We start from the raw sequence: 26,522 nt of genomic DNA, 5'->3' as shown, positions 1-26,522 counted from the left end.
GTTTGGATTTGTAGCGAGGTCAAAACACTATAAACGTTTCTAAGGACTCCTCTCAATTCCTATATGTGTTGCATCACAGATGGGAACAGTTCATTGACTGCAGTCTGAGCACACTTGGTGTGCCTTATTCCTGACAGCCAGCTGCACCCGATTTTAGCCACCAGCATCTGGACAGGGAGAAGAATAGGAATAAAACAGCCTTCACTCCCAGGGAACTGAACAACACCGTGAAAGGACACAGCAAGTTAAAGGAAAAACAGTCATTTTAGAACGATGGGTTGACGCTGATGAATTAGGAAGGGCAGAGAAAATGGATGTTTCAACATCAAGGATAAACACTAATTAGGGTACCCCGAAGCTATTTCTGCTCTTTGAGGGAATGTGCTATACCCTAGGTCCAAAGAATTGCTTTGAATCTGTTTACCTTTTTTTATAATTTATTTTATTGTTGAGAACATACACAGTAGAGCATACACCAATTCAACAGTTTCTTCATGTACAGTTCAGTGACACCGATTACATTCTTCTAGTTGTGCAGCCATTCTCACCCTCCTTCTCACCCTCCCTCATTACCATGAACTCACTGCCCCCTAAGCTTCCTATCTGATCTTTTCCAGTTGGCCATGTCAGTTTGATCCCATACAGATAGGTCTTAAAAGAGAACAGTGCTCAAGGCAGACATTGTTTACTGGTTAAGCTAAGAATCTGCTTCTTTTTTAAATTAGGGTAATTCTGTGTCTGTAACCCAACACAGCCAAATGCCCCTCCGTGCCACCCCCTGTCCACTTTACTGTTAAGATTTTTGGATGAGAAGTTTGTGTAATGAAGTGGCATGAACACGGACAGATCAAGTGGTCCTGGGCATCGTGTCTCCTTCCCGGTCGGCTTTGATGGCAGAGCCAGCTGCCGAGCCAGCTGCTTCCGCCTGAGCTGTTTAAAGGGCTTGGCAGTCGTGAGTGAACAGCTGGGTTAAACCGGGGATTACCCCAAGGAGGAAGCGCAGGCTGCTTAGCCCCCTAATACCTGGGCTAGACTTAGCAGTCAGAGGCACCTGAGACTGAAAACAGACCTAAAACTCCTTCAGCAAAAGGGAAGACCAGGTAATAGCCAACGGCACAGAGAAAACCTCCCAGCTCTTAATTATGTCTCAGCAACAAAACAAAGCCCAAACCAGATAAGCCACTTTGGTTTCATAGCAGGGAAGAAAATATAGGCACTCTGCCAGCTCTTGGGGAAAGGCAGTACTTTTGTCTGCAAAAGGCCAAGAGGCACAAAGCTAACACTTTTCTCCTGAAAGCAGCAGGGGCAAGTAAACAGTACCACAGATAGGATTTTAACTTTTTCTGTAAGAAATTCTCGAAGTACGAAGAGATGGGAGAAACTAGAATTATGGGCATGGGGGATATTTCTCTTTTAAAATCGCAGATGCAACTTAAGGAGGAGAAGGAAAATGTATGGATGGGCACAGTATTGATACCCAATTCACAGGTCTTTTAGAGTGGCTGTTGGAGCTGGCCATTTTCCCAAAACCAGATTCATACAAAGAACGTTCAGTACCGGGAAAAATATGCTAAAATCTCACACAGTGATATTCATCCCAAGAATCAAACAACAACAACTCGTAAATAAGTATTGTTACACAGATGTGAACACCAAAACCAAAAACCCATTGCCGTCGAGTCAATTCTAACTCATAGCGACCCTGAACACAGTGAGCAATATTACCAATAGACTACAGCATCCAACAAAGCTCAGAAATGAAATGTTTGTGTTTAAAATTAAGAGCCGTCTAGTAAGTTGGAGGGTGGTAATGTTAGTAATTTTGAGTTAGGAGGAAATCGTTACTATATGTATACGTATACGTATGTATATATACACACACACACACACACACACACACACCGAGTTCTGGTGGTGTATGATGGAGCCCTGGTTAAGTGCTTGGCTGCTAAATGGAAGGTCAGCGGTTCAAACCTACCAGCCACTCTGGGAGAAAGATGTGGCAGTCTGCTTCCTTAAAGGCTACAGCCTTGGAGACCCTATAGGGCAGTTCTACTCTGACCTGTAGGGTCGCCAGGAGCTGGTATCGCTCAACAGCAACACGTTTGGTTTGGTTCGGTTTGTTTTGGTTTAGCCATCCTATATGGATTCAATGCTTGTGGCCAGGGAAGCTCAAAGGAGAGGAAAGGGTCACCCTCTCAGCCTGGGGAGGACTGGAAAGGCTTCTTGCAGGAGATGATCACCTTCCCTTCCTGCTCGTGATTCCCAAGTCTCTATCCCTGATCCACACCTGGGCTCCCGTCCCAGGAATATAACATCCCTACCTGGATGTCCCCAGACACCTCCATCCCAGCACATCCAAACCTAAGCCTCCCTGAGTTCTCACAGGAGTGCTAGCACTTTCTGCCCAGGGCCAGGACCAGAGCCAGGGCCAGGAATTAGGATGTCATCCCAGATGCCTCCTGCCACCAGCCCCCTTCCTGCTTCATGTGGGATCTTGATGAAGGAGAGGGACTAGTCAGCCGAGAAGGGGAATGCCAGGCACATGGCCTCCATGAGGTAAGCAGGCGCATGGTGAGTTTGCAAATTGCAGGAGGCTTGTGAAGAGATATGGCTGGAGGTAAGATGGAGATATTGTGGCCGTGTAAGGCGTTTAGGGTTTTTCCAGAGCCACTGGGGACTTGAAGCAGATTCACATTTTAAAAAGATTGTTGTTAGCAGAGCAGAGGCTAGATGGAGGCAGGAGAGCCTGGGCTGGGAGACCGGTTCCATGGACTTGGGGAGAGGGTCTGACCCTCCTACTTTGACCCTGAGTTTACCAGTACCAATGCAGCTGGGATAAGGCCTCATGACAGAACTGCCAGCTGGGAAATCTTTGGACTTTCCTTCCATCCTGCTTTCAACTGTAGCAGTGCTTCTGGGCTTGGTCCTGCCAGTTCTGGGAGAGTATAAAAGCAGCCCCTGCCTCACAGCTGGCCAGCAGGCTTACTGAGACCTGGCAGGTGGGGAAGGTGGGCTGTGAGGAGCTCGGGCGAGGCCGAGCCACTTCGTACCCTGCCTGCTGTCCCTGCTGTGAGGCAGGGGCTGCTTTTATACTCTCCCAGAACTGGCAGGACCAAGCCCGGAAGCACTGCTACAGTTCTACTTGACTTTCTTCCACGTTCCAGCCTTTTAAGAAGCAGAAATGAAGATACTACTTTCCCCCAAAATAACTTAAACATTTTGCCCTTTTCAAAAGGACAAGATTTGCAAGGTTTTCTAGAGCTAATTACAGAAAGAAAAAAAAATCACTTTGATTTTATTCCTTTTATAAGAGCTAAGTTATTTACTATGAGTCGAGCACTCTTTTATGACTGTCTTTATTATACAGAGGAGGATTTTAGGGCACAAAGGGGTTATGTAACTATTAGCATGAGGTCACACAGCTGGTGCGGGGAGCCTGGGTTTGCACGTGGGTGATTCCAAGGTCTGAGTTTTGTACCACTGTACCCTCAGGCTGGCTCAAGAAGGGGAAAGGCACCCTCCCCTGAGTTCTCGTGTTGAGGCTGTTGCTGCAACCGAGGAAAGAAGTAATGAGGGAATGAACTCAGTTGAGATGGAAGTAGAGGAAAGGGGGCCAGTTAGGATCTATTTAGGAAATACATATTTAGGCTAGTTTGAGACAATACATTCAGGAAAGGCAAGATAATGTTTAGGATGAGAGAAGCACCTGAGATGATTCCAAGTCCCACAGAGAGTTCTTCCTAGGTAGTCCCATGGCTTAAAGGGGAGAATACGTGGGTGCTGAATTTCTGACTTCGAGTGAGAAGTGCTGGAAAACCGACATGGCTGCAGTAAGGAACAGTTACTCGACTCCCCTTTATTCCCTTGTTATTATCGTTCACAGAAAGACAAGAACTCCTCTTCAGAAAATCTTGGATATGTCTGAAATTACAAAACCTTTGAGAATGAAGAAAGGGAATGTGGGGACAAAAGTGGAAGTTCAGGATCTCCAAGAAACTGAGAAAATTTAGTAGATGAGAAATGGAATAAATGAAAGATTATCACCACAGGAAATCTGAGACACAAAAGGAGATTAAGTAAACAGGATTGTAGCCAATGTCATACCGAGGAACCACAAGTGAAAACGAGGTTTCTTAGCCAATCATGATAACTTTCTAACACATTGTGGGCTCCACAGCTGTGCTTAGGACAATATTTACTAATTTAGGGACCGATCTTAGCTTGTCCTCAGGAGGCATGTCTACTGCAGAGAGTTGGCTGTAGGGCTTGGGCCTGAGTTGTAAAGTGATTCAAGTCAGCAAGGAAGAGAATGGAAAAGGAACCTTGGTGTCCCTGGAGAGTTATTTGATTTACTCTCTGTAAGTCATTTTCTGCTCTTAGGAAAAGCTGAATTGTTGGCACAGTACCCTCTAGTGTTTGGGAGAGTCGCTGCAGCTTTGTGTGGTAAGGGCAAATCTGTTAACTTGAGCAAATATTTACAGTAGTAATCTGTAGTGACACATGGCCTACTTGTTGTGACCAACTGTTGCTTTGAATTTTGCCTCATCTCCACCCCCAAATGGAGTGCTCCAGCCTGGCCTGGGTGCTGTGTGTGGTGTTGTCTCCCTGTGCCTGGGCAGTTGCCTACTAATATCTTTAGCAGGGAAGGCAGAATGCTATTCCATGTTTGAACTAAAGGCCTAGTCCTTGGCCTCAAATTAACCTGGACTTTGAAATCTCACCCAACAGAAACATAACTTTACATAGCAGTCCCTGATGTTGTGTAGTGTCAGATATGAGGCCAGCAACTGACTCTTCTTTGAGAAAGGTTTTGGTCACAGCCGGCTACCCTGAGGTGGTCGTTTCTAGGTGGACTGGTTCCCTCCCTGGTTCATCCACTCCTTGGCAGTGTGACCTTGACTAGGTTATTTAACTTCCCATCCTCAGGCTTCTCGTTGGCAGGCTGGGTGGTGGTGAGGAACACGCGCCATGGTGTGTATGAAGCCCCAGCCAGCATCTGGCCCACCCCGTAGATGCTGTGAACATTTTATATCTCTTCTGCCTCTTCTTGGCTACCTTCAAAATGTTAGTAAACTGAACACTTGGACTTGGCCACTCAGTGCCCTTTTCCTTGGCACCAGGAATTGCCAATTTTTGGCAATGGGAAAAAAGCCTAGTAAATGAATAATAGCTGTGAAAACCAGAATAACACAGATTCCTTTTTTTTTATTGTGGTAAAATATAGATAACATGAAATTTGCCATTTTAATCATTTTCAAGTGTATAATTCAGTGTCATTAATACATTCACCCTATTGTACCATCATCACCCCTATCTTTTTCCAAAACTTTTTCATCACCCCAAACAGAAACTCTGCACCCATTAAGCAGTAGCTCCCCTCTCCCCCCTTCCCAGCCCCTGGTAATCTCTATTAGATTGCTTTTTTGACCTGTGAGACTGGCCAAAATGCAGGTCCTGTGTGTTCCCAAGGGGCTCTAAATCTCCACATGGGGTTTGGAAACGCCGACCAGTGCCAGTTTGTGTGCTGATGTAAAGGGAGAAGGCCCGCCAGCACAGATGCTTCTCCAGCCTGTCCAGAGAGAAAAGCCCCACACGTGCCTTCTGGGAACACCCTCAACCTTTTCCTGTAGGAGCTTGCCAGACCAAACAGATCTGTGTCTAAGACCGTGTTTTGGCAGGAGGGAAGGATCTGATGTGGGAGGCAGACCTAGAGACCCAGGAGCAGCCCACACATTCTTCCTGCTTGGTCATTGAGTAACGCGGGGAGGACAGGTTCAGAGAGAGGGAGCGAGGCCTGAGGCTCCATGTAGCGTGTCTTCTTGTTAGTCCCAGACAGGTTGCACTAGCAGCTGGGACAAGGTCGGCAATTATTGTCAGCTCTTCCTGGGCCTGAAGGATTGGGGCTTCTGGCTTGTGAGGCAGTTAGCATTTTTCCAGAGAGCAAACCCAGCTTTAGAACTTCATCCCACCCAGTGACGTGTCACTCAGTGACATGACCCAGTCCTCCGCACATTGTGAGTGTGTTGTGCATTATGTTGTCTGGGTCAGTTGCTGTTATTCAGATGTGTTCAAGAGCTGGCTAGCCTTTCCCAGCACACCATTCACTGTCCCACCACTCAGTGTACCCTTCAGGCATACGCACAGCAGTAGTATGGTCTGAGCCTGTGTTAACTCTAAGAAGAAATATTTGAATGAAACACCAATCTTAAAAAATTGAAAATGCTCATTACGTAAAGTATTACGTATGCTAAATACTTTTTTTCTGTTTTGTTTCCTTTAGGAAAACTACCCTATCCCTGAACCAGGCCCAAATGGTAGGTCCTTGGGAAACCTCACTTATATTTTATTGACTTCCTGTTGTTTACCTTGGAGACACGTGTACGCTGTTTTCCTCATCCCTCTTCCTCTTGTTCATTACCTTTACCTCCATAAAAATGGTGCTTTCATTGGCCTGACAGCCTGGTCTGTCATCCACAGCATGATTGGGTGGGTTTAGCTTGGCTCCTGCATGAAATAAAAGAAGCAGTAGGAGAACCAAAAAAGTTACCATATCAGACTGCTGACTTGTCCCAAGGAGTTTTTGACATAAGAAGTTCTTCTATCTATGGTCGAAAGGCAAAATTATTCCTCTTTTGCTCTAACAACCTTAATCTCTCCACCATAAACTGCTATTTGGGTTGCCAAACCATGTCCTTTCTGCCAACTTTGAAAAGGAGCAAGTGTACAGATTCTAATCTTTTCATTAGGAAAGGGAACATGCTGCCACTCCTGTCTCCACCCCCAGGAAGACCAGTAAAGGAAGGGAGGGCTTTCTGTCCAGTGGGATGGGAGGGGCTGCCATACCGCCCTAGTTCACCAAGCTCAGAAAATGAGTGAGCACACTGGGGCAGGGCTTCTCACACCTTTGCTCCATTCCTGGGCTTTTAACTGGGTGGGGCTCCAGGCCAAGCCAACAGGCGCATTTCCCGGAGTGGTGTCTGGGCCTGGGAAGTCACACCACCCTGTTGGCTGGGCTGCTAGGCAGACCCCTACAAATAGTTTTCCAATCCCTCCCATCCCTGGAGTCCCATGTCTTCATAATCTGCAGGACCCCGGAAGGAGGCTGAGGGCAGGGGGTGGATTGTCTGTAGATAGCTCATCCTCCTACTCGCACACCCAGCCACGCAGCCCTCACCCCAAGACTGCAGGTGGGAGACATCAAAATGAAGGCAGCCTCCCTGGTGGCTGTAGAGCTTTGTTACTCAAAGGTCATTTGGGTTGTTGGGTTATTGATTTATAGTGATAAGACCACAGACAATAGTTGTTTTTATCAGTGCTTAGCAAGTAATGTATATTTAAGGTTTAAGTGTTTTCACCAAGAAAACATGTTCAGAGAAGTGAGAGAGGCACCTCCCTGGGTTCTGAAAAGTTAGGGGGCCAAACGAGGGCTAACTTGGACTTAAAGGATCCCGGGACGGCTTCTCTCTGAAGCAGCATTCTGTTCTCACTTTCTTGGGCTGTCCATGAATTGGAAGGGGGTAAGATGGTAAATTTCAGCAGCAGTTCTAGCAAGTCAGATCTACTCTATTACCACAAATTGGTCATTTCAGAAGAGAAACCCTGAGGTGATTTTCCTAATTCAAAAGGCTTTTCCCATATCCAAGACAAAAGAAAAAATACTAACTCTTTGTACATAAAATAAATCTTCAATTATTTAAAAAAAAAAAAACAAAACTTTTCCCTACCTTTCCTCTTAGAATTCACCCTATCATTTCTTACTCTGTTTACCAAAACTGAGGATGAAGAAAGCTCCACAGGGCCATAGCTGGTGGGTGGTGGGTGGTTTGTGGTGAAGGCGGTGGACCAGGCGTCTGACCATGACAGGGGTTTTAAGAAAAGCAGCACTTTTTCTCAGGGAGATAGTAGTAACATGGCCACCTCAGTCACCCTGAGCCTGTAACCGTTAGCACTTACTTCAGTGAAGGGACTAAGGACCATCATTGTTGTAAACTTGGAAAACTGACAACAATATCACCAAATCTCAGCTTTTATCACACCGTGAAGGGGAAATGTCTGTTGAAATCACTGGCCGGTTTAAATTAAAGCTTCACCTTTGGAGAAAACAGACGTGAAGAACTCAGCCTGACAACTCACAAAGTGTTACCAAGTGGAGATTCTGCCAGACTCTGAAGTGAATAGATAAGAATCAGGTGCTTAACATATGAATTGTCTGGAAACCAGTTTGTTCTCTTCAGTGGTGGGTATATTTCTTCCTACTAATAATATCTTGTTTATGCAGTTAATGTAGTTAATTTGCTCCGCAAAAGCTTTTTTGCCTAGTGAGACTTAATTGCTGTTTGGCTTGTTTTCCTCTCATCTAAATTTCATACTGGGCTTTGGAAGCCCAGCCCTTGCCTCTGTCTGGAAAGAAATTGATGGGATACCTCAGAGTACCGAGGGGGCCATTCCCTCCCTCACTTGTTTTCTCCTCCTCCTTTCTCTTATCAGAGGCGCTGCTGAAGATGCATTCAGTTGGTATCTGTGGCTCAGATGTCCACTACTGGCAGCACGGTCGAATTGGGGATTTCGTTGTGAAAAAGCCCATGGTGCTGGGGCACGAAGCTTCGGGAACAGTCATCAAAGTCGGACCGCTGGTAAAGCACCTGAAACCAGGTCAGCATACGTCCTCTGCCAAACAACTTATTTATTCATTTACCATAAGTATTTGTGCGCGCTTTCTCTAAGCCAGGCCATCTGCTAAGTACTGGGGATACAGCTGTGAACAAGACAGCGTTAGTTCCTGCAACCATGGATCGGACCTTCCACAGGGTAACACAGATCTAGACAATGACTCAGGCACAATTACTTGAAGGGCAGTGAAGGTGTGTTCACAGGGTGCTATTGGTGTGTTTGGCCCAGATACCTGGCTCATCTGAGGAAGGAGTAGTTAATCAACACCTGAGGTCAAACAGGAAATAAGCTAGGTAAAGGGCTGGGGAAAGTATTCCAGGCACAGGAACATTTCCACAAGCTGCCTCTACATGCTAAGTACCGGGGCCTGGGATGCAGTCTTTGATTTTTTATTGGATGGCTGGGAAACCCCCAATATTTTCCCTAGGTTTGCTTAATTCATTCTCCTGGGGGGAAAAATTCTCAGCTGTAGCATACTCTCTCTTGTTCCCTGACACGGTGAATTAAATCCAAGCTGTCTCGGCATACCTAGCTGTTAGCATCAACTTTCCTTTGCTGCTGAGGCTACAGCACAGCCTGGAGATGATGTTAGATTGTTTAGAGGACAGTGGGGGCTTGGCATGAGGTGTCATCCTGTGTTTGTTGTAGGGTTTCCTGAGCCCAGCTCTGAAGGACTGACCAGTTCCGAAGATGCTAGATGTGTATATCCTTTAAGAATGTTTATCCTTTGGGACCTCCATTCATCATTAGTGGAAATCCAGAAGGTTCTTGTAATTTCGCAGGATTATCCAAAGTGGAACGTTCATAGTTTCCAAAAGCCGCTGGTGATTAGTCCTACCAGTGGGACGAGGCCTGAACCAGGAGTGAGACTAAGTTATAACAATGTCTACAATGGGTCTAGCTTTGTACCAGGTGCATTGAGTGATATAAAAAAAATAAGATGTGATCCCTGGATGCTTAGAACTGGTTGGAGAGGCCAGATATCAGGCTCTTCCTGAGCAGCTAGCTACTGTGGCTGAGAGATCTGAGGGTCCTTCTCTAGGCTTCTTCACCAGGTCTTGTTGCCTTGATAAAGTTTAGCCTTTATGGGTCTCCTCCTTTGTTCCTGGCTGTCAGAAGAGGAGGTTTCTGCTCCTTGCTACAGAGTTGACTGCTTTGGCTTAGGCAGTAGGGCCTGCCAGCGTTTCTAGGCTGGTATCTGATCAGTTGATATGAGTCACTCCCAAGTTCAGATGGTTTTAATTCCAGTTATAACTTTGTTTAGCACGCAGCAACATCTGTGATATTAAAGCCTCCTCTTCCAAGTCTGCTGTCTATGTTCGTCAAACATGGAAGCCATCTGCTTTCCCACAGATGTGACTACAGTTCTCTTCTGCAGGGCTGGGTACCGGCCTGAAGATGAACCATCCCAAAGCCAAAGACTAAGAGCCTCTGGATAACCCCTTGCCCTTCTAGGTAATAGCAACACTTGTGTTCTGTCTTAGTTATCTAGTGCTGCTGTAACAGAAATACAGCTCCTGCTTCCTGGCTCCTTGGAGATCTCCATGTGTCTTGGCATCTATCTTACCCTATCTCTGCTTCTTTCACTTGCTTGTTTAATCTCTTTTATATCTCAAAAGAGATTGACTCAAGACACACCCTACACTAATTCTGCCTCATTAACTAACAAAGACAACCCATTCCCACATGGAATTATATCCACAGGCATAGAGGTTAGAATTTACAACACATATTTTGGGGGAATATAATTAAACCCATAACAGTCCACCCTTAGGCCCCTAAAAATTTATGACTTTGCCACATATAAAACACGTACACCCCATCACATTATCCCAAAAGCCTTCAATCAACTCCAAGTCCAAAATCTCATCTTCTGAATCATCTAAATCAAATATTGATGAGGCTTTAGGTGTATTCCATCCTGGGGCAAAATTAGTCTTCCTCTGTGAACCTATGAAATCTAGAATACAAATTTCTGTTTCCAAAGTATAATGGTGGAAGAGGCACAGGTAGACATTTCCATTACAAATGGAAGAAATTGGAGGGAAAGAAGGCATTACAGGCACCAAGCAAGTCCAAATCCTAGTAGAACTAATTACATTAGCTCTCAAGACTTGAAAATAATCCTCTGTTCTCTAAGACCATCTAGGCAATGGCCCTGCCCTCCAGACTCTGGGTGTTGGCCACGCCCTCTGGGCTCTGGGTTGAGACCCCTCAGCCCTAGGCTTTAGCTGCATCTTCCAGGCCCTCTGGGATGGCAACTCTGCTCCCTCAGCTTTAGGTGGCCCCAACCTACTAGTCCATCTGGGTGGGAACACTACCTCCTTGGCCCTGACAGGCCCCATTCTTCTGCCCCTTAGGCATGGCAGCCCCACCACCACAGATTTGGGTGGTGGCCCCATTCCCCTGGCACATGTTAATGGCATCCCCACATTCCACAACCAAATTGGCAAAGATCCGACTATTTGAAACCTAGAATGCTGTGGCCCACCCTTTGAGATCTAGGAGACCATGGCCCCACCCTTTGAAACCAAGAAGACCCTGGTTCCCATGCTCCTTCCAACAGTTCTGCTGATCTCTGAGCTGCTCCAGGGATGGTCCTTTTCTTTTCTTGGTGGACAACAGGTGTACCTCCTTTGGCCTGTTTCCATCCCAGTAGAATTCCAGAAGGCAGACAGCATTCTTTCCTTTCATTCTTTCTCTGTCCCCTTCATTCAAAGCTGATGGATTTTCTGCTGTGGTAGTTGGTTAGATCCATCAGTCACAGACTTAATCTCTTTAACAAAAGATTGTGTTGCCACGCCCTTGGTGAACATTCTAGACAAGTGTCCTTAGTTTGTACAACAGAATTTTCCAAGTCTTTAAGTTCTGTTTTGTTTTCACGGTTCATTTTTAAATCCATTTCTTTCTTCTCACATTTTACTATAAAAGACAAGGAGAAACCACATGGCCCCTTTAAGATCTTGATTAGAAATCTCATCAGCCTGATATCCAAGTTCATAACTTACAAATTCTACCTTCCATCAAAGGTTTGAAAATAATTCCGACAGGTTCTTTGCCACTGCATAGAAAGCATCACCCTTCCTCCATTATACAATCACATGTTTGTTTTTTTCTTTTTAAAGCCTCACCAGAAGCACATTTAACACCCACATTTCTAGTAACATTCTGTTGCTGGTGCTGTATGTATTCTCTAAGACTTTCTCTACAGTTCTCCTCCCTTCCTTCTGAGCCTTCACCAGAATTGCCTTTGACCACGGATGGATTACCCAATAAGCAAGACATGCACAGGCTTAATTGTGCTTACTTACTAATCTGTAGTGCACAGCTTAGATTTGATGAAACCTAGGTGAAGCTGTGTACTACAAATTAATAAGTAAACTCAAACCCATGCATACCTTACTTACTGGTTAATCTACCCCTGCCTTTGATGTTCACAATTCTACCAACAGTCTCTTCACAGCAACCTAGGCTTTTACTATTGTTGTTGTTCTTAGGTGCTGTCAAGTCGGTTCCAACTCATAGTGACCCTATGTACCACAGAACAAAACACCGTCCAGTCCTGTGCCATGCTCACAATTGTTATGCTTGAGCCTGTTATTGCAGCCACTGTGTCAGTCCATCTCATTGAAGGTCTTCCTCTTTTCCACTGACCCTGTATTTTACTAAGCACAATGTCCTTCTCCAGAGACTGATGCCTCCTGACGACATGTCCAAAGTATGTAAGACGTAGTCTCACCATCATTGCTTCTAAGGAACATTCTGGTTGTACTTCTTCCAAGACAGATTTGTTCATCCTTTTGGCAGTCCACGGTATATTCAATATTCTTCACCAATACCACAATGCAAAGGTGTCAATTCTTCTTCCATCTTCCTTATTCGTTGTCCAGCTTTCACATGCATATGATGCAATTGAAAATACTGTGGCTTGGGTCAGGTGCACCTTAGTATTCAGTGTGACATCTTTGCTTTTCAACACTTTAAAGAGGTCCTTTGCAGCCTCTTTGCCCAATGCAATGTATCTTTTGATTTCTTGACTGCTGCTTCCGTGGGTGTTGATTGTGGATCCAAGTAAAATGGAATCCTTGACAACCTCGATCTTGTCTCTGTTTAACATGATGTTGCTTATTGGTCCAGTTGTGAAGTTTTTTGTTTCCATACTGAAGGCTGTGATCTTTGATCTTTATCAGTAAGTGCTTCAAGTCCTCTTTACTTTCAGCTAGGAAGGTTGTGTCATCTGCATAACACAGGTTGTTAATCATTCTTCCTCCTCTCCTAATGCTGTTCTTCTTCATATAGTCCAGCTTCTCAGATTATTTGCTCAGCATACAGATTGAAGAGGTGTGGTGAAAAGATACAATGCTGGCACACACCTTTCCTGACTTTAAACCAATCAGTATCCCCTTGTTCTGTCCGAACGACTGCCTCTTGATCCGTGTAAAGGTTCCTCATGAGCACAATTAAGTGTTCTGGAATTCCCATTCTTCACAATGTTATGCATAATTTGTTATGATCCACACAGTTGAATGCCTCTGCAAAGTCAATAAAACACAAGTAAACATCCTTCTGGTATTCTCTACTTTCAGCCAGGATCCATCTGACATCAGCAACGATATCCCTAGTTCCACGTCTTCTTCTGAATCTGGCTCGAATTTCTGGCAGTTCCCTATCGATATACTGCTGCAGCCTCTTTTGAATGGTCTTCAGCAAAAATTTGCTTGCATGTGATAATTTCCACATTCAGTTGGATCACCTTTCTTGGAAACAGGCATAAGTATAGATCTCTTCCAGTCAGTTGGCCATGTAGCTCTCTTCCAAATTTCGTGGCGTGAGCACTTCCAGTGCTGCATCTGTTTGTTGAAATGTTTCAATTGGTATTCCATCAGTTCCTGGAGCCTGTTTTTTGCCTATGTCTTCAGTGCAGCATGAACTTTTTCCTTCAGTACCGTCAGTTCCTGATCATCTGCTACCTCTTGAAATGAACGTCAACCAATTCTTTTCAGTGTGATGACTCTGTGTATTCCTTCCATCTTCTTTTGATGCTTCCTGTATTGTTCAGTATTTTCCCCATAGAATCCTTCAGTATTGCAACTCGAGACTTGAATTTTTTCTTCAGTTCTTTCAACTTTGTCTTCTCGAGCCCCCTTTTGAAATCATCTGCTCAGTTCTTTTACTTCATCATTTCTTCCTTTTGCTTTTGGTGCTTGATGTTCAAGAGCAAGTTTCAGAGTCCTTTTGACATCTATTTTGGCCTTTTTTTTTTTTCCAGTCTTTTTAATGACCTCTTGCTTTCTTCGTGGGTGATATCATCCCACAACTCATCTGGTCTTCAGTCATTAGTGTTCAATGCATCAGTTCTATTCTTGAGATGGTCTCTCAATTGAGGTGGGATACACTCAAGGTAGTCCTTTGGCTCTCGTGGACTTGCTCTAATTTTCTTCAGTTTGAACTTGCATATGAACAATGATGGTCTGTTCCACAGTCGGCCCTGGCCTTGTTCTGAGTGATGGTATTGAGCTTTTCCATCATATCTTTCCACAGATGTAGTCTATTTGATTCCTGTGTATTCCATCTGGCAAGAGCCACATGTATAGTTGCTGTTTATGTTGGTCAAAAAAGGTATTCATGGTGAAGAAGTTGTTGGTCTTGCAAACTTCTATCATGTGATCTCTAGCATTGTTTCTGTCACCAAGACCGTATTTTCCATCTACCGATCCTTCATCTTTGTTTCCAACTGTTGCATTCCAATCACCAGTAATTATCAATGCATCCTGATTGCATGTTTGATCAATTTCAGACTGCAGAAGCTGGTAAAAATCTTCAGTTTCTTCGTCTTTGGCCTTAGTGGTTAGTGCGTAAATTTGAATAGTAGTCATATTAGCTGGTGTTCTTTGTAGGTGTATGGATATTATCCTATCACTGACAGGGTAATATCCATACTATGAGGCACCTTAAAACTCTTTCAGCCTCTACCTATTACCTAATTCCAAAACCACTTCCATTTTAGGTATCTGTTAGAGCAGCACCCCAGTCTTACAATACCAAATTCCATCTGAGTTATCTATTGCTGCTGAAACAGAAATACCACAAGCTGATGGCTTTAGCAAATAGAAATCTATTTTTCTCATAGTTTAGGAGACTAGAAGTCTGAATACACAGCACCGGCTCTAGGGGAAGTCTTTGTTGGTTCTGGAGGAGGGTCCTTGTCTCTTCAGTTTCTTCTTCCTGGTTCCTTGGCGATCTCCGTGTGTTTTCACATCTGTCTTACCCTATCTCTGCTTCTCTCACTTGCTTGTTTAATCTCTTTATACCTCAAAAGAGATTGACCCAAGATATAAAAAAAAGATATACCCTATGTTAATCCTGCCTCAGAGCCCTGGTGGCACAGTGGTTAAGTGCTGTGGTAAGCTACGGCCGCTAATCAAAAAGTTGGCAGTTCGAATCCACCAGTTCCTCCTTGGAAACTCTATAGAGCAGTTCTACTCAGTCTCATAGTGTCACTTTGAGTTGGAATTTACTTGATGGCAACAGGTTTTGTTTTGTTTTTTGTTAACCTTATCTCATTAGCATAACAAAGACATCCCATTCCCAAATGGGAATATAACCACAAGCATAGAGGTTAGGATTTACAACATGTTTTGGGACAACATAATTTAGTACATAGCATTTCCCATGATTTCTTTTCCTTCAATTCACAAATTTTACTTTTACCAATAACAATGTGTCTAGCAGGCAGGACAAAACAAATGAACATACAATCAATAAATAAAGAAAATAATACTTTAATGTCTCAGAGACAATAGACAATATCAAAATGTTAAAAAGTAGGACAACATGGCTCCAGCAAGTTACCAAAATAAAGAATCAGACAACCTTCTGTTAGGAGAAAAGGCAGTGGAACTACCCAATATGGAATTTAAAATACTAATATTTAAGGCCCTCCAAGAGATTAGGAAAGAGATCAAGGAGAACACAGACAAAACCAAGAAAAAACAGACAAAATCATGGAAAACACAGACAAAAGCAATGAAAACGTAGCCAAAATCAAGGAAAACACAGGCAAAGCAATAGGAATTCAGGAAAATAATACAAGAACAAAATGTCAGCATAAATAAACAATTAGAAATCATACAGAAACAGCAACTAGAAATTCTAAAGATATACAGTAAAATTTCAAAAATGGACAACTCAGTGGAAGGTTTTAGGAGCAAGTTTGAAGCAATGGAAGGCAGAATCAGTGAGAATGAAGATGAATCCACAGACATCACTTTATTTGAGGAAAAATCAGAGAAAAGAATAAGGAAAACCTAAGAATTATGTGGGACAGAATCAAGAGCAAAATTTGCACGTGATCAGATTTCCAGATAAGAGGAAAAAAATGGAAAATACAGACACGATTGTTCAAGATTTCCTGGTGAAAACTTGCCAAATATCATGAAAGATGAAAAGCTGACCATCCAAGAAGCTCAACGAATCCTGTACAGGATAGACCTCAAAAGAAAGTCACCAAGACATATCATAATCTTGCATGCTAAAACTAGAGACAAAGAAAGAATCCTGAGAGCAGCTCGAGAAAAACAAAAAGTCACTTACAATAAGACTTGGCAGAAACTATGTAGGCGAGAAGGCAATGGGATGACATATATAAAACCTTGAAAGAAAAAAACTGCCAACCAAGAATAATATATCCTGCAAAACTCTCTCTCAGATACATTTGTGAAGTTGGGACATTTTCAGATAGACAGAAATTAAAGGAATTCATAAAAACCAAACCAAACTTAAAAGAAATATTAAAGGGAGTTCTGCAGTTAGAGAACAAAGGAAATCAGACAGCAACCAGAGTCTAGGACACAGGACACCATCAGCCAGATACCAACCTATGTAAAGAACTCTCAATAACAAAACAAAGCTATAAGACTTTTTTTTTTAAACAGGGAAACATGTCAATCTGTAAATGACGACAACGTCTCAACAATAAAAGGGGGAAGTAAACAGTGTAGGTATAAAACTTTCAAATAAAGAGGATGTCAAGGTGATACCAAGTAATAAAAGACCGATTCAAACTTAGGAAGATAGGGGTAAACTTCAAGGTAACCACAAAGAAAGTTAACAAACCTACCAATCAAAATAAAAAAGAAGAAAAACATAAAGACTCAGTAAACACAAAATCTACAATAACAAAAGAAATAAAAGAAAATCCACAAACAAAAGGAACTCAGCACAGGAAAGTAAGAGGAACAACAACAAAAAAAAACACCAGCACCACACACACACACACACACACACACACACACACACACACACACAGAGCACAGCACGAAGTGTGACAGCAATAAACTCATACCTACCAATAATCACACCGAATGTAAATGGCTTAAATGCACCTGTACAGACAGAGAGAGTGGCAGAATGGATTAAAAAAAAAAAAGTCAATATGCTGTCTACAAGAGACACAAAGACATAAGTATATTAAAAATCAATGGATGGAAAAAATATATCAAGCAAACAGTAACCAAAAAAGTGCAGTAATCCACACTAATCTCAGATAAAATAGACTTTAAGACAAAGTCCACCATAAAAGACAAAGAAGGACGTTATAAAATGACTAAAGGGATAATTCATCAAAATAGTACAAAGCATTGTTGCTAATCACAGTGCCATAAAAGTATTAATCAGTAACAGGAAGAGCAAGGGGGAAAAAAGTCAAATACATGGAAACTGAATAACATCTTGCTTAAAAACAGGTGGGTAATAGAGGAAATAAAAAAATTCCTAGAATCAAGTGAGAATGAAAACTCATCATACCAAAAACCTTTGGGACACAGCAAAGACAGTGCTCAGAGGTCAATTTATAGTAGTAAACACACACCAAAAAATAAGAACAGGCTGAAATCAAAATGTGAGCCCTACAGCTTGAACAAATAGAAAGAGAACAGCAAAAGAAGACCACAGACTCCAGAAGAAAGGGAATAATAAAGATTGTCATTAGTTGCTGTGAGGTTGGTACCAACTCATAGCGACCCTGTATACAACAGAAGGCAACATTGCCCAGTCCTGGGCCATCCTCACAATCGTTGCTATGCTTGACCCCATTGTCGCAGCCACTACGTCAATCCATCTTATTGCTGATCTCTCTCTTTTTCTCTGACCCTCTTACTCTGCCAAGCATGGGATCCTTCTCCAGGGACTGATCCCACCTGACAACATGTCCAAAGTATGTGAGATGGAGTCTCACCATCCTTGCTTCTAAGGAACATTCTGGCTGTACTCATTCTGGTTGTACTCATTCTGGGTGTACTTCTGTCAAGACACATTTGTTTGTTCTTTTGGCAGTCCATAGTAATATTCAATATTTTTCGCCAACACCACAATTCAAAGCCATCAATTCTCCTTCCGTCTTTCTTACTCATCGTCCAGCTTTTGTATGCATATGAGGTGATTGAAAACACCATGGCTTGGGTCAGGCGCACCTTAGTCCTCAAGGTGACATCTTTGCTTTTTAACACTTTAAAGAGATCTCTTGCAGCTGACTTACCCAATGCAGTGCATCTTTTGATTTCTTGACTGCTGCTGAAATGGGTGTTGATTGTGGATCCAAGTAAAATGAAATCCTCGACAACCTCAATTTTTTCTGTTTATCGTGATGTTGCTTATTGGTGCAGTTGTGAGGATTTTTGTTTTCTTTACGTCGAGGTGTAATCCGTACTGAAGGCTGTGGTCTTTAATCTTCATCAGTAAGTGCTTCAAGTCCTCTTTACTTTCAGCAAGCAAGGTCATGTCATCTGCATAACACACGTTGTTAACGAGTCTTCCTCCAATCCTAATGCCCAGTTCTTGTTCTTATAGTCCAGCTTCTTGGATTATTTGCTCAGCATACAGATTGAATAGGTATGGTGAAAGGGTGCAACCCTGATGCACACCTTTCTTGACTTTAAACCACTCAGTATCCCCTTGTTCTCTTTGAACAACTGCCTATTGATCCATGCACAGATTCCTCATTAGCACAACTAATTGTTCTGGAATTCCCATTCTCCACAATGTTATCCATAATTTGTTATGATCCACATAGTCGAATGCCTTAGCATAGTCAATAAAACACAGGTAAACATCTTTCTGGTGTTCTCTGCTTTCAGCCAGGATCCATCTGACACCACTGATGATATCCGTGGTTCCACATCCTCTTCTAAATCCAGCTTGAATTTCTGGCGCTTCTCTGTCGATATACTGCTGCAGCTGCTTTTGAATGATCTTCAGCAAAATTTTGCTTGCATGTGATATTAATGATAGACGAGTGAGCACTTCCAGTGCTGCATCTATTTGTTGAAACATCTCAATTGGTATTTCGTTAATTCCCGGAGCCTTGTTTTTCACCAGTGCCTGGAGTGCAGCTTGGACTTACTCCTTCAGTACCATCAGTTCGTGATCATATGTTACCTCCTGAAATGGTTGAACGTTGACCAATTCTTTTTGGTATAGTGATTCTGTGTATTCCTTCCATCTTCTTTTGATGCTTCCTGCATTGTTTAATATTTTCCCCATAGAATCCTTCAGTATTGCAACTTGAGACTTGAATTTTTTTCTTCAGTTCTTTCAGCTTGAGAAATGCTGAACATGTTCTTTGCTTTTGGTTTTCTATCTCCAGGTCTTTGCACATGTCATCATAATACTTTTCTTTGTCTTCTAAAGCTGCCCTTCGAAATCTTCCATTCAGCTCTTTTACTTCATCATTTTTTCCTTTTGCTTTAGCTGCTCGCTGTTCAAGAGCAAGTTTCAGAGTCTTTTCAGTCATTCATTTAGGCCTTTTCTTTCTCTTCTGTCTTTTTAATGATCTCTTGCTTTCTTCATATATGATGTCCTTGATGTCATTCCACAGCTCATCTGGTCTTCGGTCTTTAATGTTCAACACGTCAAATCTATTCTTGAGATGGACTCTAAATTCAGGTGGGATACACTCAATGTCATACTTTGACTCTTATGGACTTGTTCTAATTTTCTTCAGTTTTGACTTGAACTTGCATATGAGTAATTGATGGTCTGATCCACACTCAGCCCTTGGCCTTGATCTGACTGATGATAATGAGCTTTTCGATTGTCTCTTCCCAAAGATATAGTTGATTTGATTCCTGTGCATTCCATCTGGTGAAGTCCACATATATATTCACTGTTTATGTTGGTGAAAAAGATATTTGCAATGAAGAAGTTGTTGATCTTGAAAAATTCTATCATGCGATCTCCAGCATTGTTTCTATCACCAAGGCCATATTTTCCAACTACTGATCATTCTTTTTTGTTTCCAACTTTCGCGTTCCAATCGACAGTAATTATCAGTGCACCCTGATTGCATGTTTGATCAAATTCAGACTGCAACAGCGGATAAAAATCTTCTATTTCTTCATCATTGGCCTTTGTGGTTGGTATGCAGATTTGAATAAGAGCTGTATTAACTGGTCTTTCTTGTAGGTGTATGGATATTATCCTATCACTGACAGCATTGTACTTCAGGATAGATCTTAAAATGTTCTTTTTGATGATGAATGCAATGCCATTCATCTTCAATTTGTCATTCTCAGCATAGTAGACTATATGCTTGTCCAGTTCGAAATGACCAATACCAGTAATAAAGACTAGAGCAGAAATAAATGAAATAGAAAACAGAAAAATAATAGAAAGAATCAATAAGACCAAAAATTTGTTCTTTGAAAAGATCAAGAAAATCTACAAACCATTGGCCAAACTGACAAAAGAAAAACAGGAGAGGAAGCAAATAACCTAAATAAGAAATAAAGTGGGGGACATTACAACAGACTCAACTGCAACAAAAAGGGTAATAACAGAATATTATGAAAAAATGTACTTCAGTGAATTTGAGAATCTAGTGGAATTGAACAAATTTCTAGAAACACACTGCCTACTTAAACTAACACGAGCTGAGATAGAAAATATGGACAGACCCTTAGCAAGAAATGAGATTGAAGAGGAAAAAATCTCCCTTCAAAAGAAAACCCTGGCCGGAAGAGCTCTCACCCGTACTACTCTATCAGAGGATAGAAAAGGAAGGCATACTGTCAAATTCATTCTATGAAGCCGGCATACCTGTGAAAATGGCATGGGAGCAGTGTCTGACCTCCTTTAACTTCACAAGGGGGAAGGAGAATCAAGATCAACAGCCCAATGTGATTCCTATGAGGCTGAGGTCAGACGTACCTCCTCTCTCCACCATTTTTACCAATTCTGACACCAACTGTCCCTCCTGTTGCGCTCTCTACTTCTCTGCTGGGTTCGACAATTCATCGCTGTTGCCATGTAGACAATACTCACAATTACGGAGTTTATTAGGGAAGTAACAGGTTACAATTCAGGTTCAGGAACACTCAGGATACAGTTCTTCCATCAGGACAACCTCTTCTCAGCCATGCTCGTAGCCACATCTCTCCCTGGCCCTTGACGCCAGCATTTGTGGGTCAGGAAGCCAACTGCATGGTCTCCTGCCAGTCCCTCCTGCCTGTCCCACCTGTCACTGTTTCTCTACCACCACTTTTCATTGTCCTCAGTGTTATAGCTCTCCATCTCCTGGGTCCAGGAGTTTCTCAGCACAGGGATACCTGGTCCAAAGGACACGGTGGCTTTTCTTCCTTGGTGGTGGTGGGATCCTCTCTTTCCCACCTCTGGGGTGACTCATTTCAAGCCCACTGGGATGGCAACACTGACCAATTGCTTTGGTGGGCCACAATTACCCTATCACACAGTCTCGCCCAATTACTTGGGTGGGAGTTATAAGACCATGGCTAGAAAGGCCACACAAAAGTGATCCATTGTACGGCAATAACCCTGATACCAAAGTCAGGCAAAGACACCATGCACACACACATGCAAAATTACAAATCAATATATCTCATGATATCTCAACAAAATTCTAGCCCATAATATTCAATGGGTTTAGTATTCAGCATCATATCAAAAAAAAAAAAATACACCATGACCAAGTGGGATTCATGCTAGGTGTGCAAGGATGGTTGGTTCAACATTGAAAATCAATCAATGTAATCCACCACAGAAATAGAACGAAAGAAAAGAATCGCATGATCATCACAATCAATGCAGAAAATGCACTTGATAGAGTCCAACACCCATTCCTGATAAAAAAAAAAACTCTCAATAAAGTAGGAAAAACGTACCATTCTCATGGATAGGAAGGCTCGACGTTGTGAAAATGTCAATTCTACCTGAAGCAATCTACAGATATAATGCAATCCCACTCCAAATATCAACCGCATTCTTTAACGAGACGGAAAAATTAATCACCAACTTTATATCGAAAGGAAAGAGGCCCTGTATAAGCAAAGCATTATTAAAGAAAAAAGAACAAAGTAGGAAGCTTCACACTACCTAATCTCAGAACCTAATATACAGCCACAGTAGTCAAAACAGCCTGGTACTGGTACAATGACAGACACATAGACCGATAGAACAGAATCGAGAACCCTGACATACGTAAATCCATCTGCCTGTAAATCTTTGACAAAGGACCAAAGTCCATTAAATGGGGAAAAGACAGTCTTTTTAACAAATGGTGCTGGCAAAACTGGATGTCCATCTGTAAAGAAAAAAAACAGGACCCATACCTCACACCATACACAAAAACTAACTCAAAATGTATCAAAGACCTAAATGTGAAACCTAAAACAATGAAGTTCATGGAAGAAAACATAGGGACAAAGCTAGAGGCCCTAATTTATGGCATAAATAGACTATCAAGCGTAACTAAAAATGCACAAACAGCAGAAGATAAACCAGATAACTGTGACCTCCTAAAAATTAAATACCTATGGTCATCAAGAAGCTTCTCCAAAAGAGTAAAAAGAGAACCTGCAGAACTAGGAAAAAAAAATTGGCCATGACATATCTGACAAGGGTCTAATCTCTAAAATCTATAGAAAACTTCAACACCTCAACATCAAAAAGAGAGGCAATCCAGTTAAAAAATGCGCAAAGTATATGAACAGATATTTCGCCAAAGGAGACATTCACGTGGCTAACAGACACATGAGGAAATGCTTGGGATCATTAGCCACTAAAACCCGAAAACCAAACCCAGTGCCGTCGGGTCAATTCCGACTCATAGCAACCCTAGATGCAAATCAAAACTACAGTGAGATACCATCTCACCCTGACATTACTGGCACTTATCAAAAAAAAGAGAAAATAACAAGTGTTGGAGAAGTTGTGGGGAGATTGAAAGTGTCATGCACTGCTGATGGGAATGCAAAATGGTATAACCACTATGGAAAATGTTATAGCACCTCCTTGAAAAGCTAGAAATAGAAATACCATATGATCCTGCAATCCCACTCCTAGGAATATTAATTAAAAAAAAAAATTACTGTCAAGTTGATTCTGCTCATAGTGACCCTATAGGACAGAGTGGAACTGCCCCACAGGGTTTCTGGCAAGCAGCTGATGGATTCAAACTGCCAACCTTTTGGTTAGCAGCGGAGCTGTTAACCACTGTGCCACCAGGGCTCCCCTAGGAATATATTCTAGAGAGATAAGAGCTGTCACACGAATAGACATATGTATATCCATGTTCGTTGAAGCATTATTCACAATAGCAAAAAGATGGAAACAACCTAAATGCCCATCAACAGATGAATGGATAAACAAATTATGATACACACAGAAGAATCCTACTCAATTATAAAGAACAATGATGAATCATGAAATATTCCACAACTTGAGGGCATTATGCTGAGTGAAATATGTCAATCACCAAAGGACAAATACTGTACGAGACTGCCATTATAAAAACTCAGGAAAAGGTTTACATGCAGAAAACAATCTTTGATGGTTATGAGGGGGGGGGGCAAGGAAGGAGAAATCACTATGTTACCTTTGGTAAAAGGAAAGACAACATACAACATACAGTAGAAATCAGCACAGCTTGACCAAGACAAAGTCACAGAAGCTTCCTAGACACACCTTGAGAGGGTGCATTACTGGCACTGAGGGCTGGGGACAATTGTCTCAGGGCACATCTAGGTCAATTGGCATAACACAGTTCATAAAGAAAATGTTCTACATCCTGCTTTGGTGAGTAGTGTATGGAGTCTTAAAAGCTTGTGAGCAGCCATTTAAGATACATCTCTTGGTCCCATCCCGTCTGGAGCATAGGAGAATGAAGAAAACCAAAGACGCAAGGAAACTATTAGTCCAAAGGACTAATAGACCTCATGAACCGTAGCCCGAGGCCAGAAGAACTAGATGGTGCCCAGCTACTACCACCAACCAGTATTGACAGGGATCATAGTAGAGGGTCCTGAACAGAGCAGGAGAAAAATGTAGAACAAAATTCAGATTCACCAAAAAAAGACCAGACTTACTGGTCTGAAGAGACTGCAGGAACCCCAAAGACTATGGCTGCCAGATACCCTATTAACTCAGAACTGAAGCCACTCCCAAAGTCTACGTTTCAGCCAAAGATCAGATAGCCCTATAAAACAATAACCTAGGTGAGGTGCGTGCTTCTGAGTTCAATCAAGTACGGGAAATCACATGGGCAAGGCAAAAGCGAGAAGTCAGGAAGGGACAGAAAAACTGAACGAATGGAGCAGGGAACCTGGGGTGGAAAAGGACAGGGGAAGAGTGCTGACAGAATGGGGATGGCAGCCAATGTCACAGAACAGTTTGTGTATAAATTTTTGAATGAGAAACTGGTTTGTGCTGTACACGTCTCCTGAAGTACAATAAAATTTTTTTAAAAAACATGTCTAGCACAATGCCAGGCACTGTGGAGAAATAACAGTGGAAGAGAAGGCTAACTCCGATGTACTCTCATCCTAGACAAGCAGGCAGAGCACTCAGAAAAACTACGAGAAAATGAAACAACCTTAGTCTATCAACAGGAGAATGGCAGAACTAACTATGGTATATTCATACAATGGAACGCTATTCAGCAACAAAAAGAAAGAAATTATTGACGTACACAACAACATGGATCAGTCTGAAAAGCATTGTGCTGAGTGAAAAAAGCCGGATGGAAGAGTACATACTGTATGATCTCATTTTTCTGATATTCTAGAACAGTCAGTACTAATCTGTGGTGAAAAAAATCAGAACACTGGTTACCCCTGGGGGTGGAGGTGAGGATTGACAGGGAAGGAGGAAATTTCTGTGGTAGTGGTCATGTTCTGTATCTAGATAGGGGTTTGCATTACACAGTGACTACATTTATCAAAATTCGCCTAGTGATCCACTTAAAATTTGTATGTTTCTTTGTATCTAAATTTAACCCCTCAAAAAGAAAAGAATTCTAAGCAGATACTGAATTCCAGTTAATGTATGCATACTGAAGTCTTTAAGTGTGGCATGTACTCATGTCTACAGCCTACGCTGAAATGCATAGAAGACAGGTTGACAGATGGAGGAGGGCTGGATTGAGGAATGGACTGATGGGACACACAGGTGGAGGTTATCTGGGTGTTCACTGTACAGTTCTTTCACCTTTGCTGTATGTTTGAAATTTGTCATAATGAAAGGATAGAAAAAAATCAACAGGAGGGCAATTCTAACTCTGGGTTTCCAAGCTCGGATTGTGGGACAGAGTAGAAGTCTGATAGAGCCTGCTGATCACAAGCTTTAAATGCCGCTTTCCCCTGTACCAGAGTCCTCTGCACCAGAGTTTGAGAGATTGTTGGACTTAGCAGTTCTGCTAACTGGAAATCAGCTGACTTCTAGTCATTGTCTAACACAACCAGATGAACACAAGACGTAATTACAGTGTTTGTCTTTGTAAAGACTTACCCCATGTTTCCTAAGAAAAAAATGTCTGCAAACTCCACACACTAGCCACCTCTTGACAGCAGTTTGAGATGGGGACTGCACCTGGCTTGCCTTAGAGATTGTGGCTGGGTTCCGTGTCTCCCAAGCTGGGATGCGGCCAGGGAGCTAGAGGGGCAGGCAGGCCAACCCGGTTAGTGGAGAAGTGGGCTGGTCATTTTCTCCAGAGTGTGTCTGTGCTGTATCCTGGTTTCCTTTGGAAACACTAATAGCCTGGACACCCCAGGCCCTCACAGGAGGGTGATGCATGAGGCCAGATTTCCCATCTGCCTGTGAGCATGCTTCCTTTCCCAGCAGCTCTGCCTCTGCTCTTGTTTTTAAGGTTGGAAAACAAAGAATGAGGTGAAGGAGCAGAGGTGGGGCAAGAGTAAGGAGCGCCCAGGGGCAATCTCTAATTGCAACTCCCCTTCCCAATTTCAAGATGAATAGACATTGATAGCTGCACAGCCTCAGCAGAAATGGCTTCCCCTCTCTTGTCTAGCTGCCTCAGTCAGACACCTTTCATATTTGTGGTGCCTACGAATGTCATCCTCTGGTACCCCTTTGGACTTGCTCCGGGGGCAAGTGCCCTTCTCTGCCCCCACCCCGCACCTCTGCAAAGGAGGGGGTCCACCTTCCAGCAGACACTTCCACTTTTGCACATGGCACCATATTTGTTTTCCTGTCCAGGGGACCGTGTTGCTATTGAGCCTGGTGCTCCCCGAGAAACTGATGAGTTCTGCAAGATTGGCCGATACAACCTGTCACCATCCATCTTCTTCTGTGCCACGCCCCCCGATGACGGAAACCTCTGCCGCTTCTACAAGCACAATGCCAACTTCTGCTACAAGTCAGTACCATGGCCTCGGTTGCCTCCTGGGGCCTCTGCCCAGCAGGCCTGCCCTTCTTGCTGTCCTTGGGGGAGGGTGGCCTCACTGGGGCAAATTCATCTTTCCATCTAACTTTCCTTCATCTAGAGCGTGGCAGTGCCAGCAACAAGGAGAAAGTTGTTGCTGAAATTGCTGAAATCGCTCAGC

At 42.8% G+C, this 26,522-nt stretch overlaps 1 protein-coding gene across 1 annotated transcript in view; it reads left to right on the top strand.

Annotated features, from left to right (window-relative positions):
• SORD (sorbitol dehydrogenase) overlaps positions 1-26,522 on the top strand; it is a 44,281-nt gene that overhangs the window by 5,029 nt on the left and 12,730 nt on the right. Inside the window, exons 2-4 of the mRNA XM_049898384.1 lie at positions 6,284-6,317; positions 8,491-8,655; positions 26,176-26,335. Coding sequence (XP_049754341.1) covers positions 6,284-6,317; positions 8,491-8,655; positions 26,176-26,335 — 359 coding nt within the window. The remainder of the gene's footprint in view (positions 1-6,283; positions 6,318-8,490; positions 8,656-26,175; positions 26,336-26,522) is intronic.

Source organism: Elephas maximus, chromosome 10 (genome assembly GCF_024166365.1).
Source record: "Elephas maximus indicus isolate mEleMax1 chromosome 10, mEleMax1 primary haplotype, whole genome shotgun sequence".
Lineage (NCBI taxonomy): Eukaryota > Metazoa > Chordata > Mammalia > Proboscidea > Elephantidae > Elephas > Elephas maximus.
This window is presented reverse-complemented; position numbering and strand designations above follow the sequence as displayed.